General features: G+C 35.9%; 1 protein-coding gene across 1 annotated transcript in view; it reads left to right on the top strand.

The window, feature by feature from the left end:
* Positions 1–2,275: 2,275 nt before the first annotated feature.
* Positions 2,276–15,534, top strand: part of LOC113227969 — a 37,078-nt gene continuing 23,819 nt past the window's right edge. Inside the window, exon 1 of the mRNA XM_026461080.1 lies at positions 2,276–2,671. Coding sequence (XP_026316865.1) covers positions 2,520–2,671 — 152 coding nt within the window. The 5' untranslated portion in view covers positions 2,276–2,519. The remainder of the gene's footprint in view (positions 2,672–15,534) is intronic.

The following is a 15,534-nucleotide window of genomic DNA, read 5'->3' on the forward strand; positions in this document are numbered from 1 at the left end:
TTTGTATACATATAGATTACTAAGTTGTGAACTGTCAATAGTCCTTACATGATGAGAATGGTAAACAACTAATGTTTGTTTGTACAATAATCTAAAATATTCCTACGTACATTACACAACTACTGTTTGTGCGGTCTATGCCCGCTAGTTCAGTTGACTGAACTAATGAGGTTTTTTCCTCATTATTCAGTTGAAAATCTTTTGCCCCTGGTTTAGTTGTCCCGAGTCCAGAATAATGGGCCCATGTTGGTGAGAGGACAAGCAAACAGCAAATTACTCATCGCGCCAGCATCGGGTCACTACGATGGTACTACGAATCTGGTAGGGTATCAAGCACATAGTTAAATGAAGAAATGAGGACCAAAATTTCATTAGTTCAGACAACTGAACAAAAGGGTAAAAAATCTCATTGGTTCAGGCAACTGAACTGGACAACTGAACTAGTGGGAATAGACGGTTTAAGCGGCTAAGAATTTTGACGGCACTGTAGTATAGGGTCAACAGGCTATATATATCTAAATGTCTGTGGGCCAAGAGCTCGTCGACGTTGACACTTACAGTTTAAGAACTATAAAACTTCACAGTTTGGGTAATTCTTATTCGAGCGAAATTTAATTTCTGAATTACAATATAAACTTCACAGCATGAAAAAGTGTAAGACATTATATTAAGATCGTAAAAGAAAAGAAATACGACTTTTTTTATAAGCATTTTCACTTTTTAAACTTATTAAACGGAACGAGGTGTGAACCCAGCAAATAAAAAGAAGAACATCGGCAAAGAATGTCGTCTGTTTCGATATCTCCAATGAACACTACGCCATTTTATTTTTTAGTCATTTTCTGTCATTTTTGTAAGCCGCCATTAGTATTTATTTAGTAATATTAGCTCCCCAAATTTTGTGAAACAAAAAATAAAGAAACAAAAAACAAAATCCGAAAAAACAACGAATTTTGTGAAAAAAAACAAAAACTAAATAAAAACAGAACAAGTCCAAAAATTAAGTTATGGTTGGAGTAGTGTTCTTTCGAGGTATCGATTTATCTACTTACGGAACAACATAAAGATTAAGAAACACTTGTACTCGTACGGTGCTTAATACAGGAAACTTTGTGTTAAACAATTTCTTAAATTTTTTACTTAGGTATTGCTATTTACAGAAGAGATTGCGTATATGAACCTCAACAAAGACAATTTACAATCAAATATTGCACACAATGATGAGAGTGGGAGCAGTCTCCATTATGTAAGTAGGGACCTATTGTCCATAATGGAAAATTTAATCTTACATCATCATTATTTAAAAGATTTTTGATGGTTAACTAAGCTGGGTATTACGAGCATGAAGCTGGGTTTACATGATTAGTAGTAAAGCGATTTTTTCTTTTTTTTTACACACACACTTATAGTCCCACAACTCAGTCCCACACTAGGGAACCCTGTATGCCTTAGACACACACATAAGTAGAGGAGGTAGGTAGTAAGTTGTGGTAAATTACACACAAACTTACGAGAGAAATAAATGTAGACTACCTTTACAAATATTTCTCCCGGCCCGGGAATCGAACCCAGGACCTCTGCGTGGCAGTCCAGCTGGTAACGGTTCGGTCGCAGAGACAGTTCAAATTTTTCGATAAGTGGCAAAGTTTTGATATTCGCATAAAGTATATAAAATCTACTTATATACCGAATGAATTCATTACATAATTATATACCATAATATGAGCAAAGTAGTGCGTGTTCCACGCCTCTAACCATCGGGGCGCTTATGAAGGTCAACATACGCCACTGGATCTAAACAATGATATTGTCAATAAAAAGGTATTCATTAACGAAAACGCTGCTGTAGTTATGGAAGCTATTGTAAATTTCTGACGCAGGAAATCAATATTTTATGACTAAACAATCAAAATACCTTCATGCTCCACTTTCAATTAACGTTCCAAACATAAATCAATCAAACAGTCTGGACGGTAATGAGCACAATCGAATTTACTACTGAGCTTTAACGAAGCGTTATAAAAGTTTCCGATAGAACGCCAAAAATCGGTTTTGCAAGAACAGCTGTAAACCATCCTCTAGCGGCAGTGGCGAACTAAAACACCAATGTTTTTATCGAAAGGAATTCCAAAAAAAGCAAGCAGGCAATTGTTTTGACATTGCTCGAGGGATCAACTGAGTCGAGTTGTGCATTCCGCTAACCGAGATACGAAGCGATACAACTGAGTCATCTTTCGTCAGCCGGCTCGTCGTGTGCCGTGGAATTCTCAGGGCCGCCAGTTCGCGTGCACCGGTGCTTGAGCGCGGTCAAACTCGACGGTACTACTCAGACTATCTCGGCTATTATCGTTCTGCCCACTCAATTCGATTGATAAGCCGGCAAAGTACCTTGGCTATCGGCTGGCGTCAGACGTGCCTCAATCTGAAATTAGATAAGTTGGTTTTGGATTTGAATTTCGACTTGTGAATTCGGTCGAATTCGCATTTTTCAAATTACACTTGTAAATTACTTGTGACGGATGAGTGAAGTTTCGCTATCGAAGTTTTTGTGGGAGAGAGGAGCCATGGAGAGCTGCTATAAGCTATACACCTGGATCAACCATACGCTGTTGATGCTTCTGCTGCAGATTTTTTGGAAAATGAGCCAAATCTCCGACTTTTTTAAGGAAAAGTGAGTATTTTTGTTCAGTTTATTGTGTTGTGCCGTCCGTTATAAAGGATTTGATTATAATTTCAATTTGTTGCATGTCTGTATTTTTCACTTCTTTGAACAATGTGGTGAAAGATGAAACAAAATTAATAATGTGTTTATTAAACATACAATACCAAAAATACAGTTTTGCAATATCACATATTATACAATTCTTTATAGCGAACCTTTGGACTTGGTTATTGAATCTATAACAGTTTTTTAGTACTCATGCCCAAACTATCTCCGAATCGGGGCAAGGATTAGAATATCTCTTCTGGGTTCTTGTCTGGGTGTTCTGAAAAATGCCATGGAGTGAATCCCGTTGTTCTAGTACTCATACTGTATAGAGAATTTCTTAGTTTGAGATAATGTAATTGGTATGATTGTCTGCAAAATTATTATTATTAGTATCTTATACATTAAGTACGTAATTTTCATGATTTTTCTCTATATGCATCAACAATTAATAATTTAAAGAATTTCACTATACTTATGCCCATGACTATTATTCTTTATATATATTACGTACTAAGCCTATTATTTTTTTCTAATTCAAATACCTAAAGGTAATGATCAAGTTACAGCAAGTGCAAGCAGATAATATGCTTACAACAAACCAGCGATAATATATATATTTGTCGCTATGAACTTAAGGCAGGTCATGTATTCGACGTTTTTAATATGTTAATGTTTCTTCCGTTTTGAAATTTCATAAATAGCAAATGGGTATTTCCTCCAAAAATGTAACCTAGTCGCAAAATATTTTATTTAATTTCGTAGCGAGACGTGCCGTATGACCATAATATGTAAGTTTTTTATTGCGTATCAGTGTATATGTGGATATACTCTATAAGCTTACCAAGCTGTATCCCATAGGTCCTATCTACACAGAAGGGACCGAATAGTAGACATGCGTGTTTAGAGTTTTGAGTATTGCAGCTCAAGGTCAATTATCAACAAAGCCTGTGCTCCTAAAACAGTATTGTTTGCAAGCGAAGACTATTGCTATCCCCATCCCTTATTTTATTGATCCTTTTTTGTGAAACCCCTTTGTTTATAATAAAAATATGATCCTCTAAACGCCATTGATTGAAGAACCGGTGGCCGATACTGACCGCCCCGTTTCCTGCAACCAAAAAAAAAATCTTAAGGGCGCGTTCCCACTATGTCGTGACGACAGATAGTCGTGCAGTTTAAAGTATCGTGGCTATGTTGAGCGTGTGTGTGTTATTATTATTATTATTATTATGTTTATTTAAATGAAGTTGTTCATATATAGTAAAACATGATTGACTGTCGTTCACGGCGTTTTTGACGTTACGACGACAGACTGTCGTAATAATGGGGAAAAAAAACTAGAACGACAGTCGTCGACGGTAAATAAAACGTCACGATAAAAATGTGACGATAGATAATCGCAGTTTGAAACGATTATGTCATGCAAACGACGAGGCTACTGCCGTGAACCGATAAATTGTCGTCACGATCTAATGGGAAGCTAGACACGACAGTCGTTCAACGATAAAATAAACGTCCACGATGCAGTCACGACAGATAGTCGTGATATGGGAACAGGCCAGACGCGACAGTCGTCCAACGATACATAAAACGTTACGACATAATGGGAACTACTGCTACACGCCTATTCATAATAGTTACAGTGCCACTTAGAGCTTTGAATTGCGAAAGATCTGAGGGGCACAATCACTTTGTCAGTTGCCCTGAGATGTAAGTTGACAAGTTCCACGTGCCTGTAATTTCACCAGCACCCTTACCCTTCAAAACCGGAGTACAGTAATGCTGACATTCTTGCTTAGCGAAAGAAATAGGTAAGGTGGCAGTACTACCCTAGACGAACTCTTTCACAAGGAGCTCTACTGCTACTAAAAATATACGTAGCATATACGTAGGTACCATCGAATATATAACCTGAAATAGGGACGAAATGTCATCGTAATTTGTTTGAAAACTATTCTGCCAAATCATTACGGTGACAACTGACTGTGAATTGACGGGTGTCGTCAATTGTATCACTTCAAATCGACCAGTTTAACTTGAGCTTTGCTATAATGAACGAAAATTGAAAAATTTTAATTGTCAATGAAAGTGATTCCGTTTTTTTGTAATTAGGTGTTTTGCTGTTTTTCTCACACCACCGAATGGAACACCCTCCCACAGTTAGATATATTATCTTTATTACGATAAATACGGAATATTTTTGGAATATACGGAGACGTACACATAGGTCAGTTGTTAGCGCTGTACTAATTTAGTTTTCTAATTTGTGATTTCAGTGCAAATGAGAGTTGGTATTTAGAAGTGATATAAGGCCCACTTGACTGGTGAGTTGCCAGGGGTGGATGGCCCTTATTTCGTCTATATTTCTGGTTATAATACTCCATGCTAGGTACCTACGAATCCATAGTTACAGTTATACAAATTTATTATTATTATTACTTATACAAACGTTATTATTGTATTTAACTTTTTTTTTACAAAAACTATCTTATTCTCATGACATTAGGAAATTAATAATTTTTGTTATTTAATATTTTAAAATACAACAGTATCAAAAATCATAACTGAAATTAAATTAAATTAAATTTAAATAATTTATTTAGTATTAATATATTCATTTTAAATAGGTAATTGTTTGTGTGGCACTCGCATATTATAAAGATGTATGTACCTACCTACTTTGAGGAAATATTTACTTAGGCGTACAAACATCCACTTTATTAAGGATGTTCTTAGAAAATTTTACATTAAAAGTGCCTGAAGCATAAGTTACAAGGAGGGTTCGAACTTATCGAGATATTTATTGTTCTTGACAATTATCCGATATGTATTTCATAATGGGACGTAATTAAACAAAAAGGATCCAATGCACATCCAATCGCTTTCGAGATGTGGCAGTTTGAAGTTTAAAAGTGTTTCTCACTCTTGTTTTATTTTCAAAACTTATAATGCATGTAACTCCAGAGATATTTATTTATGTTTATATGTTGGATTTCTTTTGCTGATCTAAGAGGTTAGACTTTAGGAACCGTTTGGTACATATAACTCATTTTTTGATAATTTTGTGGATTGGATCCTTTTTGCTTAACTACGTCCAATTATCCATGCTGATTTATGACTCAAAATGACAAACAGTGAGAAAACTAAATAAACACGAAGAATGTCTTTGAGAAAACGTTTTAATTGAGGCGAGCTTGGCTAATTTCGGGGCCATATAAAGGGTGTCGACTGTCACTCTCTTGTTTGTGCTTCTCCGCGGAGCATGCTACATCCTGACGCACGTATGGTGATGCAATACCTGCTAGAGGATATACCATATTGAAGGGAGTTGGCTTGAGATAGCCGGTGATCAGGCGTACTGTTTCATTAAGCTCTACATCAACAAGCCTAGTATGTGCAAACCTATTTCACAGTGTGGAAAACCTTTTTTTCTGCCAATTTTCATTTGGAGACGGAAATATGATGGTTATAAACGTTATATGTAGACATACATATAGATTTACTAAGGGCACAGCACTGAATGCTCAATAAACAAGGTCCTGTTTACCAATTTCATTGCTGCACACGCCGTGACTATATGACTTGACTATGACTTTGGTGACTATATACGACTTGGATAACCTCGTATTCATGAAGAAGTATTGTTTTCCTTATTAAACACATTAAAAGTTAAAAGTTTATCAGTTGTCCGGTTATTTACTGACTACACAAAATTAATATTTTATAAATTATTTAAAGTCATACATAATAATAATATAATATTTTAATAATAATACGAAATTTATTGCTTCTTTACAATATTTTCTTAAAATCTAATTTAAGCAAATATAAAAAAAAATAATTTGAGACAAAAAGGCAGAGGACGCTCAGCTTATGATGGCACCAATGATATGCTGACACGGTGATGAGCCCGCGCAGCGCTGCATTTTAGCTTCTCCCTAATCCCTATGGACTAAAGTGGGAGTGATGTCAACGAGGGCTGATGACTCCCTTATAATTTAAGAATAGACATGAAAAATTTAATTAAATTATTAATTATGACAGGAAATTTAAACAACAAATACATACTCATAGCCACGCACTAGGAAATCGCGCATGCTATGGATACACATATAGACAGCCACAAATTACAAACAACTCGCGAGATAAATAAATGAAGGCCATACAAATATTCTCCCACAGCCCGGGAATGAACTTTCTGTTCTATTCTAATCCACTTGTCATCGAACCCAGGACCTCTGCGTGCCAGTCCAGCACGTTAATCGATCGGCCACGGAGGCAGTTTATATATTAACATAGCACTTATAACAAAAACAAAATTCTACACTGACATTTCTTGCTTCCATCGATTACGTCCTAGAACTTGTAAACTTAAGAATTAACTGTTTGATTAACTCAAGTTTGTTTAATTCACTTTTGTTTAACTCAAGAGGACCTGCTAATCTCTCTAGGATTGTAACACTGAAAAAGGTCAAAATTTCGTCTAGTTTATATTATGTCAATGGCTGTCAATATGTGGATATCAATTAATTGAAATATAAGAACTCTGTTTTTTTCCTTGTAATAATATTTAAATATTGATTATGAGCTAAACTTCTTTTGTGAACTTGACAAATGTGCGTATCTATTTATTTATTTATTTATTTCCAAGTTGCACATGTACATAAAAAAGGTCTTATAATAAAATTTTGTATGGTACATGACCCCGTCAGGGTGTAGCAAGGAGACTTAAAACTAACTATTAAATTAAATTAAATTATTATACTTCACACTTAATTATTAAAGACGTGAGCTTTCCGTGAGTTATTTTCTGATAAAAATTCATTTATAGAGTAGTATGCTTTTTGGACGAGATACTGTTTAAGTTTGTTTTTAAAAGTGTTTATATTATTTTCTTTTTTAATTAATATTGGAATTTTATTATATATTAAAATAGATCTATACAATGGGCTGTTTCTGTATATCTCTAATTTAGGTGGAGGGAGGATCAGGTTATACTGGCGACGAGGATTTTTATTAATTTCAAAATATTGTGGTTGGTTACGAACAGACAATGCTACTTCCATTATGTAAAGGGACGTGAGTGTTAACATTTTTCTCTTTAATAAAGTGTGGTCTACAACTTTCTCTTTGATGGATGTTCACAATAATACGGAGACATTTTTTTTTGGAGGACAAAGAGCTCATGCGCATCTGTACTTTGTCCCCAAAGAATTATTCCGTAGCGTAGCCAAGCATACACATACGCGTAATATGCAGATAAGGCACAATTTGCATGCGTGTTAACTTTTAGGAATCTATAGATGGCATTGTGTGTTACAAACTAATGTCTATACAATATAACGATTTTTAATATGTATAGATAGCGCTAATCCTAAACAAAATAAAACAATAGCCGGCACTATCAATAAAACTCAGTGCAATAAGCGCCATCTAGTCGATTTCTTTGTTGTCCCTAGAAATTTGAGTGGCTTTGATAAATTGCAAAACAAATTAGTTACAAAATAGCTATGTGGTCGTACTCGTCGCGACATTTGACGTACCAATAGGTACCCGATTACCAAGTCTTCACGATTAGCACTTTCTTGAACTATTGGTCCATGCTACTAGCATAAGCCATAATCAGATTACTCAAATAGATACTTCCTTGTATCACGTAAATACACATATTTTCAAAAAGAAAAGATTTAATTCATAATACCACTCGAATACATGCCCCACCAAAACATATCGACGATAAATTATTATAAGATCTAAGAACAAAATTACTTTTATTAATGATATTGCTACAAATTGCAGTGAGACATTTTGTAATAACCGAATGAATAACGTATTATTTCACTTAAAAAACTATAAATCATATTTGTTTTACCGCATTTAACACGTCATCCAGAAAAGAAATGCCATAAAATGATTTATTTTAATGTAATTTATACCGTATTGTGGTTATCCATTTATGATGACGAATAAATAGTCGTTTTAGTGAGTTGTGATGACTAGTGACGAAAAGTGGTCAGTATCCTCACTAGTATAGAGGTTGGTCTGTTTGGTTAGGAGCACGTAGGTACTTTTGGTCAGCTATTCCACACTTTAGTCCCAGTTTAGTTTAGTCAGGAACTGGGAAGTAACTGTAACTATAACTTTTTGGAGGCAAGAATCTGAGGAATGGGTACCAAGCAAAGTATTTCCCTATATACTTTTTTATTACCAAGTGACGGGACGAACGAGTCGTGCGCCTGGTGGGAAGACTGTTACATTCGAAGCACTGAGTAGAATTCGAAACGAGACTTGATAGATAGATAGACTTGATTTATATGACTGATGTCATAGAATCAAAGTCCAGTGACATTTGAAAGTCAACAACCTTTGAAAGTCAGCAAAAGAACCGATAACAGCTAGTGTAGACGAGTTTTGGACCAGGAGTAGGTAAACGTAGTGAAGGATGCCTTGAATAGAGTGACAACTTGCTCCTAACAGCTGAGTGTCGTGTCTTGAGAGAGGTTAAATCCTGCAATATACTACCATTCCAATAAACAGGAGCTCAAAGAAGAAAAAATAATGCACGTGAAGGAAACAAGAGACGTATGTCAGGATTGTCTGCCACTGAGAGACAGACTCGATATTTGTTTCAATCGTAATGACAAAGAAAGAAAAACAATCTAAAGGGCAATGTCGCGTCCATCCTCTGTGGATGACGGGACTGACTTGCTACAAAAGCAGACTCACTAGATGGATAGAAATTCAAAATTCGATCGACTTTTTAGACAATGAGAGCAAGCATGCTAATTTTCTTGAAACCAGTTGTGATTGTAATTCCCTTGAAATTTTATTGCAATTATGATAATAATTGTTATTCTGCTAAAATGTAGTTGCAATGGGAATTGAGTCTCAATAGAGTATCAATGAAATGACACTGATGACATATACTTAATGACTAACATCGCAGGTGTCTTACTAAAACTACAATGGAAATTATTAGTATGCATATCTTAATGTTTGTCTCCTGTAATCTACATTTTAGTCTTCGAATAAAATGTGTTTTCTTAATATCAAATAATTAGCAGACTACGCCGTACATGTGCCATCGACTCGCCAATAAAGAATACAAAAAAAATAATGTGGCAGTCGAATAGCTAGCCCCTGACAATTCATTACTCTTAACTTCTATCAGAATACCAAACGTACAAAATTTTGAATTTTGATATCGAGACACAAACAAACTGTGTTGGTTTAAATTTAGCATCTTTGTTCTGCCTAAACGTGTGATCAAAGAGGTTGACTTTCCCCGAAAGTACTCAATTACACAGACGGGCCCTACCGGCCAACGTCTCCGTATAACATGTCCGATTTGTAAAAATGAACAAATTGGTGATCATATCGATAGTAGTTTTCTACATTAGGCATGCTATTAAGTATGCTAGTCAATTCAAAGGATACCAATTGGTTCACTATCGATTTCTCACCATTAGGTAATGACACCGGCCTTAACCGTGTGTCACAACGCTGCCGCTGCGTGCTGAGGCCACAATGTTTGCACGCCATCTACATTAGCTTGGACTTGATATTAATATCATTAATTTTTCCAAACTTAATTTAGATAAACTTGCTGCAATAGTGTATTTAGAAGAAAAGTTTTATAACTATGCATAAAATAAATAAATAAATAAAATCGGCTTCATTTGACATGCAAAATCATTGACTTACAAATAAATGGACGACGGGTCTAATACAAAAACCACGAAAAAAATGTCCCAAGTCAACCTATTCGAAATTTAAATTGTAATGTCATCGCAGTATCGCGCTGTCAGTAGAACAAATGAAGACTAAAGCGGAGTTTGGCGCTCTGTATACGATTTTAGCGCCTTACAAGTGCGGACACTTTTTAGCGCGGACCCGACGTCCATATAATTGTAAGTCAATGTGCAAAATACATAAATTTATAATTATACATAATATGCATAATTAAACAAAGAAGAAAAAAATAAAATTAAAAATAACAAATTCAAGTTTAAATTAAAAAAGCAGGTCAAAAGGGTCCATGACTCAGCATCTGAGGACTATGCTAATTACATAGCCCTCGCTGTTAATGGGCCGTCAAAAAATTGCAACACCACAATCAATTACACAATTATTATACAAAGAAAAAATCTATTTGAATAATAAGTAATTGAAATTGTACAATACCACACACAACCGACGTACAAACACTAGCTACTTCGGACAGCCTGTGTCCCGAGATGGCTTTTCAATCAGCCACAGAAAAAAAAACACTTATGTTTCAAAGTTGGTAGTGTTTGAGACGCTGCCGTTCGAACAAAAGGCAGGTCGTTCCAAATTTTAGAAGCGTAATGTTTGGTGCAACCCCGGGCAGCAGACAAAGATAGTTTTGACATTTTGAGCCGGAGGCCCATATTGCGCAATCTCTCATCATGAACTATTTCTTTAAGTTTATCATATAAATATTGTGGCACTTGGTTTTTGACAAAGTTTAACGGCCGAATGGTGAACACTCTGGATTGCCACGCAGATGTCCCAAATTCGATTCCCGGGCCGGGAGAAACATTTGTATGACTTACATTTATTTTTCTCGTGAGTTTGAGTGTAATTTGTAGTTGTGCACAAACGCACTAACGCGGGAAAATAATATGGCGCCACCGTCAATGCGGAAAAGACACGGAACTAAAACCGAGCGTAGTCTTAGAACGTAACATTTTCGTAATGAAAAGTCCACAAACAAGCACTTTTTTTATTGAATTTCCGCAGCGGAGCGATCTCTGTGAAACTGTAGGTTGAATAATTATTATAATGTTAAATAACAATCATCTTTTCACCTCACTATGCTTTTCATTAAAAATCTGCGCGCAAAATCGTTTTTTGCATGCTAGCGTGGAAAAGGTTTTCGAAATTCGAGCTTGACGATGGATGGATGTGGTGCATCTAAATTTTTCTTTCGTAGAAAAAAAGATATTGCCACGTTCAACTACGCGATCATATGTACATTACTTATTTATGTAATATAAATCCATTGGTATATTTTATTTTTATTATTGTTGACATTAATTGACAATGATAACTAATTGTGTTTATTAAATTATTTTAAGTCGTCGAACAACTAAAATAAATTCAATAATCACTTAATCACACAATAGAAGTACAAGCAAGAATACTAATGAGGAGGTATAAATTCGGAACGCATCGGAGAGAAACTTTTTGTTTTAATTAAAAAAACTGATATTATATAGTTCAACTGTTTTTCTTTCATCTACAATTTTCCTCGCTATAGTGAGGTGAAATGTTGTGTGTTTCGCTCGGCAGCAGAGTTGTTTTGCGTCTCGTGCCTTGAAACCCTCTCTTCGCTCAGGAATCTATTTTTGGATCATTCCCTTCGCTCGTGGTTCAATCTTAGCTTCCTCCGCTTGCTCAGGTTTCAATACAAGCACGCGCGTCAAACAACAACTTCCAGGCTTGCATAACCAATAACTATTTATGTTTTTGTTGTTATTGTTAAGTGTTGTTTTAGTTGTAATTATGCTGTTTCACTATCTTTTGGCTCAAACTCGAGCTAGGTCTAGGTAGCAAAAATTCGAAGCAAACTAGATATATTTTACTCCCAATGAATTAAATGATGCACTTTACTCCCGCTACGTAAGTCTATATTGACGTACTTTTAGAGCATGAGAAGTGTAAAGAATATTTTATAAAGACATTATTTATAGTATACGACTTTTTAAACTTCCTTTGCTGTAGAGGTACATGTGGAGAATAGCTGGAAACCGGTGTATATATTCGAAACTAAATACATATTGCTTTACATAAAGTTGCGAATTTAAATATTATTAACGTTTTCAACCTTGCATTACAACCAAAATGGTATTACAATCTGCACAAAATAATACATTTTCGGTCTCTCGTGCTGCATAAGGTTGACAAGGCTATAAATAACCAGAGTGACTGAGTTACTTTGATGCAACCGAAGGTCTAGTTACTTCCTGCTTAGCGAATTTAATCTTTATTTATAAGTTGATAGGAAATAATCAGCAAAGAAAAACTTAAACGGAAATAAAAAGGTACTTTTTTATGAATACTAAGTCGTGTGCTTGGCGGTAAGCGACACGCCTATCCATAGCAGTTGCCGTGCCCTTCAAGTTTTTAAATCGCAAAGATCTGAGGGGCACTGGGTGGCAGCGCACGTCACTTTGGGATATAAATTGAGCTGTAGCTTCAGTTGCACCTATCATACTCAGCCGGAACGCAATAATGCTCACATTACTCTAAAACCACACCCCGGACACTCCATACAACAGTAGAAATTTATTTACCTACTACTACTACGTACAGCAAGACGACGGCGACGTCTGCATACACGCTAACGTGTGCGTGAAGTGATAGGATTATCCACCACTTCCTTGAAATATTTATTTCTGATTTAACGTGCACAGTGTCTTTGTAAGATCAAATGAATGAATTGTATATGTAAGTAATATAACTAAAAGTAGCAATCAAAAGAATGTTTATACATAGGTATGTAAATAATATGATCATTACGTATATACTGATAATTTTATTTAACAAGTATTAAAACAATAGTAAATTACACCGGCTAAGTTAAATAAAGTCAAATAAGTAGTTTAAACAAAAGACATCATACTTAATAGGTGAATAACACTACCCCACAAATTCTCGTACACTAAAATATTTTCTTTTACTGAAATATAAATCTCTAAACAATCTGTTATGAAATCACATAATATACCAATTCGAAATTTAACAATCAAAATCTTCCTTAACGAATAGCTCGCTGACGGCCTTGTTGCCATTCCGTCAGTGTGGCCGTCAATATGAGGGGCGCGGTGTGGTATCTAAAGCTAAGGAGGAACGGAGAGTGACCATTCTCATTATTTTTATTCTCTGCTAAAACTCTGTATTTTTGTCATATTATGTAAGCCTTATGAGAGTAATAAAATCATCATTCATTCGCTGGAGGCAGAAATAAGTACCCTGGTCGAACTCTTTCACAAGGAAGTCTACTTCCAAAAAAGTCTTGGTCTTTCGAATTTTCAAGCGATGCTTATAAGTCCTATATAATATTAAAACGGGTCGCTCCTGTAAGATATTGGAAAAAGCTTTAGTCTCTTTTAATCCTCCAATGGGAACTTGCATTTTCGTTACTTACAAATACAGAAAAAATATTTTCCTGTACTTTGTCCTACAAAAGCAAGTATTTTGTTGTATTTGTATCATTATTTTTATACATGTTTATAAAGTAAATAAAAATTATTGTGCCGGACAAGGAATTCAAAAAAATCCCTGCAAAGTGGGTACCAGAGTAACAGGATTCACACTGGGACACTGGGTACCCATAACGCCCAGATCATAACCAATTTATATATCGTTCGTTTCTAAATTATCCTACGTGGAATCGAACCCGGAACAAATCGTTGAGCCACCGAGGTCATCGTATTTAGTACTTAATACTTTTATTGAAGATATTCTTTGGTTGCATCCCCTAAGAGCGTTTGCGCATTACGTCCGATTCATATCAGGGGGTCTACTCTCGATCTCCGTCCGACATCCGTCCGAAACAATTACTGTCAAATAAGTAATATTCGTCAAAATTAAAAGACAAGTATTCAGTGTGAAGCTTCATTCGCATCACGCGTCTTTTCATTTGGTCAAGTATTGCTTATTTGGCAGTAATTGTTTCGGACGGATGTCGGACGGAGATCGAGTGTAGACCCTCAGTTCCGAATCCGAGAAAAGACGGTACGAAATGTTACAGGTATCATTTTATTTCTTGGCGTACAAGCGATATTGGTATTTTCTCGGATACGAATCGGACTTAGAGCACGAGGGACATCCGAATTGGGTCCGAGTTTTCTAGATTTATATAGTCTCAGATTCGGAACCAATACGCATCTGATGCAGTGCGTAAATGCGCTTAGGGCCAGCACAAACAGTAGACTTCCGTCCGGAATATGATATTAAATTTATTATTGTATATGCTATTTCGATAAGGTATCTATAAATTTGAATGCTCTGAGACCGACCTCGGAGTATCGCAGCGCATTTCTCCTGTTGGAAAGTGACGATGAGGTCGACGATAACGCAGCGGGGGGCGCCGGTATGCACCGCAATCCAATGTTTTACGTCGGAATGCACCGGAGTCAGCCTGAATGCGCCGCCCTGGACATTTCGAATGCGTAATCGCTAGTGGAATGGAATCAAATTCTAGCGAGCTGACTCTGAGGTACGCTGTGGTCGCCAGCGCGCAGTATGATAAAGGATATCTTTCACATCGTGTGCGCTGGCGGGAACCTCTTCGATGCTTTCCTCCGTCATCGGCCCTAATGCGTCCGACTGTTCTACAGTTCTATTTCCACCACTCATGTTAGTTGCGTATACATACAACAACACCAATATGTCTGCGGATTTTACGTCAGCTAACTTTTTAGACCAGTAAATAAGTATAACCGAACCACTTAGAACGTTCCAAAAAGCACGACGCCATAATTGGTGTAGATTTGCTGCCGGTCACGATGCGATCAATACACATACAAAGAATAGATATACTACTCATAATATAGAAGAGAGCAATAGACTTAGCATGCGCGCAAATACAAAATTGAAAAGACACGAATTTGTCTCTTACAACACAATTGTGCACAACTCATAATTTTGATGAAAATTAATGGCACATGAAATTCTGAATCAAATTATACTTCTGCATACCAAACTAGGACCACACTACCAACTAGTCAGACTTAGGAATTTTTCTTTGTGTTCGATGTTTGTATTAATAATTAAAACAAACTAGTAGAGTAATA

The sequence above is a fragment of the Hyposmocoma kahamanoa genome, unplaced genomic scaffold (assembly GCF_003589595.1).
Source record: "Hyposmocoma kahamanoa isolate Upper Pololo Valley unplaced genomic scaffold, ASM358959v1 220, whole genome shotgun sequence".
NCBI classification, from domain to species: Eukaryota; Metazoa; Arthropoda; class Insecta; order Lepidoptera; family Cosmopterigidae; genus Hyposmocoma; species Hyposmocoma kahamanoa.